The 3218-nt window shown below is 39.2% G+C and overlaps 2 protein-coding genes across 2 annotated transcripts in view; one reads left to right on the forward strand and one right to left on the reverse strand.

Annotated features, from left to right (window-relative positions):
* Positions 1-872, reverse strand: part of LOC116703631 (small ubiquitin-related modifier 2) — a 7239-nt gene extending 6367 nt beyond the window's left edge. Inside the window, exon 1 of the mRNA XM_032538489.1 lies at positions 672-872. Within this exon, the coding sequence (XP_032394380.1) occupies positions 672-692 (21 nt within the window). The 5' untranslated portion in view covers positions 693-872. The remainder of the gene's footprint in view (positions 1-671) is intronic.
* A 584-nt stretch (positions 873-1456) lies between these two features.
* Positions 1457-3218, forward strand: part of nup85 (nucleoporin 85) — a 9157-nt gene continuing 7395 nt past the window's right edge. Inside the window, exons 1-6 of the mRNA XM_032538423.1 lie at positions 1457-1662; positions 2226-2316; positions 2422-2578; positions 2696-2766; positions 2850-2893; positions 3061-3130. Of these exons, the coding sequence (XP_032394314.1) occupies positions 1630-1662; positions 2226-2316; positions 2422-2578; positions 2696-2766; positions 2850-2893; positions 3061-3130 (466 nt within the window). The 5' untranslated portion in view covers positions 1457-1629. The remainder of the gene's footprint in view (positions 1663-2225; positions 2317-2421; positions 2579-2695; positions 2767-2849; positions 2894-3060; positions 3131-3218) is intronic.

Genomic DNA, 3218 nt, shown 5'->3' on the forward strand with positions numbered 1-3218 from the left:
GCAGCCTCGGCCACAGTGTATGAATGTGTGTGATAAATTAATGGTTCCTGTACTATGTAAAAGAGATTTGAGTAGTCTTTAAGACTAGAAACGCCATATATAAATACAGCACATGTAGGCTATTCATTTATATTTTGAATTAAAGCTCTAAATCTGCAAAGTAGTTAGTGTTATCAAAAAAATGTAGTGAATTAGAAATTTGCATAAAATGGAAGTCAGCTTAAGTTAAGTGGGCCATTTTACCACTGACATCTTTCTGTCTATCTATGTTGACATCCCGATATATCAAGATAAGAAGTTGCCCACTGCAATATTAGTGCCATCCCACTTCCTAGTGGTAAACCACTGTGTACAAACTTTTCCTACACTCACAAAAGCTACCATCTCTCTCTCTCTAGGTCGCTCTCTCTCTAGGTCGCTCTATCTGTCTCTCTCGCTCTCTTGAATTGAGGCATGCACTGACACCAGCTGCTTGGCTTTGTAATCAAACAGAAAGCAATCTGCGCGCCTGTGGATGCGCGTTCACAAACCTTCCGGTCTTTTCAAAGTAGGCTTTACAACGCTAGTAGTTGAATTTTAGCTCCCAACTTTATCAAGGTTTTTCTAACAGCCATTTTGCCACAGATCCAGTGAAATAAACTGGTATTTTGATACAATGCGGAGACACTCACCTTTGGTTTTTCATCAGCCATGGTCACTCTTTTGGCGCTTCTCTATGTTGCCACACAAAGACTACGGGTGCGCGCACGTGCTCGTGCCCATTCACACGATTCGAACAGAACGTGCGCGGCCACGCGACATTGCGCGTCCACAGCACCGTACTGTGAATGGCTAAAGGCAATCACGAGGATGAGTCTGGTCATGGGTGGGAGAGTCTCATTGCGCGTCACAGGCTAAAGGGGGGCACTCAGCGTCACATGCACGCGCACATTGGTGTTTTTCCTTTTGTTTTAAGGTTTGTAGGATCAGTTATCCCACAAAACTCACCCCATCGCCCTGCAGACCTCTCATCAGTGTTGCATGGTTCAGTCGTCATCATCATCATACTAACTGGGAATGTTGTGTTTGCACTTCCCCCCCATTTTTTTTCTCCTGCTTTTTTTGTAACCCTGTGAATCCACATGAATCTCTGCGGCCATCTTGTTTTTCTGTCTGATGATGAAGATGCACTAACAGTATATTATTACATATTTACATATAAATGAACTGTGTATTTGCATACATCAAATCAAAAACACTGATTCTTTACATAATCTAGTGAAAATCTGTGTGTTTGTGTGTGGATCATAAAAAGAACATTTTGAGAATTTTTTTTTCCTTATTGTAAGTGAACCCAGTTCCTCAGAGCTGAAGAGGTATTGATTATGTGTTAATAATACATATATTAATTGTGTAATTTTTTGTTATCTATAAATAAATAAAAAAAACACACCATGAGCCAAACAAAAGCTAGACGTACAGGCAGGAGGAAGGCCTGCCCTTCCGTGACGTCATCACACCTGCGCCAGGGCTTTCGAAACGAGTGAGGCGCGTAAGCAGCAGCACTGCACCTGTAGTTAATGGCGTGGAGTGTTTATTACTGAATAGTTAGTCATTTATACGTTATTGCATTGAAAATATTGTTCCCCGATGGAGGAGTTAGATGTTGAGCCGGCAATCACCGTAAGTAACCGCTGTAGTTTAGTTTTCTCTCTTTACTCCCTCGGAATAGCATTGCTAACAAGCTAACTAGTCTAATGTAACGGAGCTATGTTGAATCATGATGTGAACACAGAAAGTCTCATAACGATTGTTAGACACACATATACAAGTTTAATAATAAAAATACATACGTCTTGAAACATTTTAAAAGTGACAATGTAGCAAGAACTTAATAGATAACGTTACATTGATAAACAAATACTGTTCGCAAGAAAGTATTCTTTACTGTTTTTTAAAGTATTAACTACATCGCTGGCTAATTAAATTAAGGTCAGTAATATTTTGGTTATTGCCAGAGTTTAAGTACAATTTAGATAATTTGGCTTGAATGCCAAAAAAATCTCGAAAGTGATAAATAAGTCTTTATTAAATTCTCAATGAAGTTGCAATGACTCATTGGGAAAATGTTCATGTTCAAAAAGCCAAACGACAGTTTGAGTCTCTATTTAATTTCGATCTTTCCAATCACATTTTTTAGCGGATGATTTCAGTTTAATGACCCTTTCTTTCTTCTCTAAATGCAGAACATTCCTGCAGCCAGTGATGGGAAGCATTTGGGATTTGCATGGGGTCCAGGTGATATCCTTGCGTATGAGACCCTTTACATGCCATCAAGTATGTGTACATATCGACACAAGCCCGTCTCTATGTTTTCACACTCCTGCCATCTCTCTTTTACCTAATGTCACTCTGTTTTCACCTCCTGTCCTGTATCTTAAGGTGCTAAAGGATCAGGCTGCTCCTTCATCCATGAGGTCCGAAAAGATGAAGACATATATTCCCCCATTTTACGCAAACTCTTCAATGAGTCACATCACATCTTTGTTGGCCTGCAGACAATTAGAGAGGACCTCCCCAGCAAGAACAAAAAAACCCAGTAAGTCCATCTGATGGCTCTCTTCCTGTGCTTGTGTTACTGTATTCCTTTTTCAGTGACAAAAGACCAATTCAGAAATGATTGCATATCATGATTTGTCTTTTTCTTGCTCCTTAGATTTGTCAGCATTAGTAAAAACTATAGATCTGTGATAAGAGCCTGTATGGAGGAGCTTCAGCAAGTAGCAGGTCAGAATTTTTGAAATTTTTATATTTTAGTTTCAATGTGATTACTTATAGATAATAAAGTTTGCATTTCTCTTTTTTTGCAGTTTCTACAAAAGTTGCAGAAGTGGCCACGCAATATGGAAATCAGGTATGCACTTCCACTGTATGTCTATCAGTGCCACAACATGCATAGCCATATATGAAAAGTGTATCTGTGTATTATTTCCTGAACTGAATTATTGCCTAGAGCTATGCAATAATTGACACGTGTCACTTGACATAGTCCCAACCTTGGCCTCTGTTTTGGTATTACAGGTGTCCATTCTGTTGGCCATAGAACTGATCTGGAATCTGTGTGAAGTGCTGTTCATCGATGCTGCTCCTGGTTAGGGTTTGACTTTGTGCTTATAGATAATCTCTCTTTTGTATCTTTGAATACATTTTATAATTATTATTAAACGTGTGTGTGTGTG

The sequence above is a fragment of the Etheostoma spectabile genome, chromosome 15 (genome assembly GCF_008692095.1).
Source record: "Etheostoma spectabile isolate EspeVRDwgs_2016 chromosome 15, UIUC_Espe_1.0, whole genome shotgun sequence".
Taxonomy (NCBI): domain Eukaryota; kingdom Metazoa; phylum Chordata; class Actinopteri; order Perciformes; family Percidae; genus Etheostoma; species Etheostoma spectabile.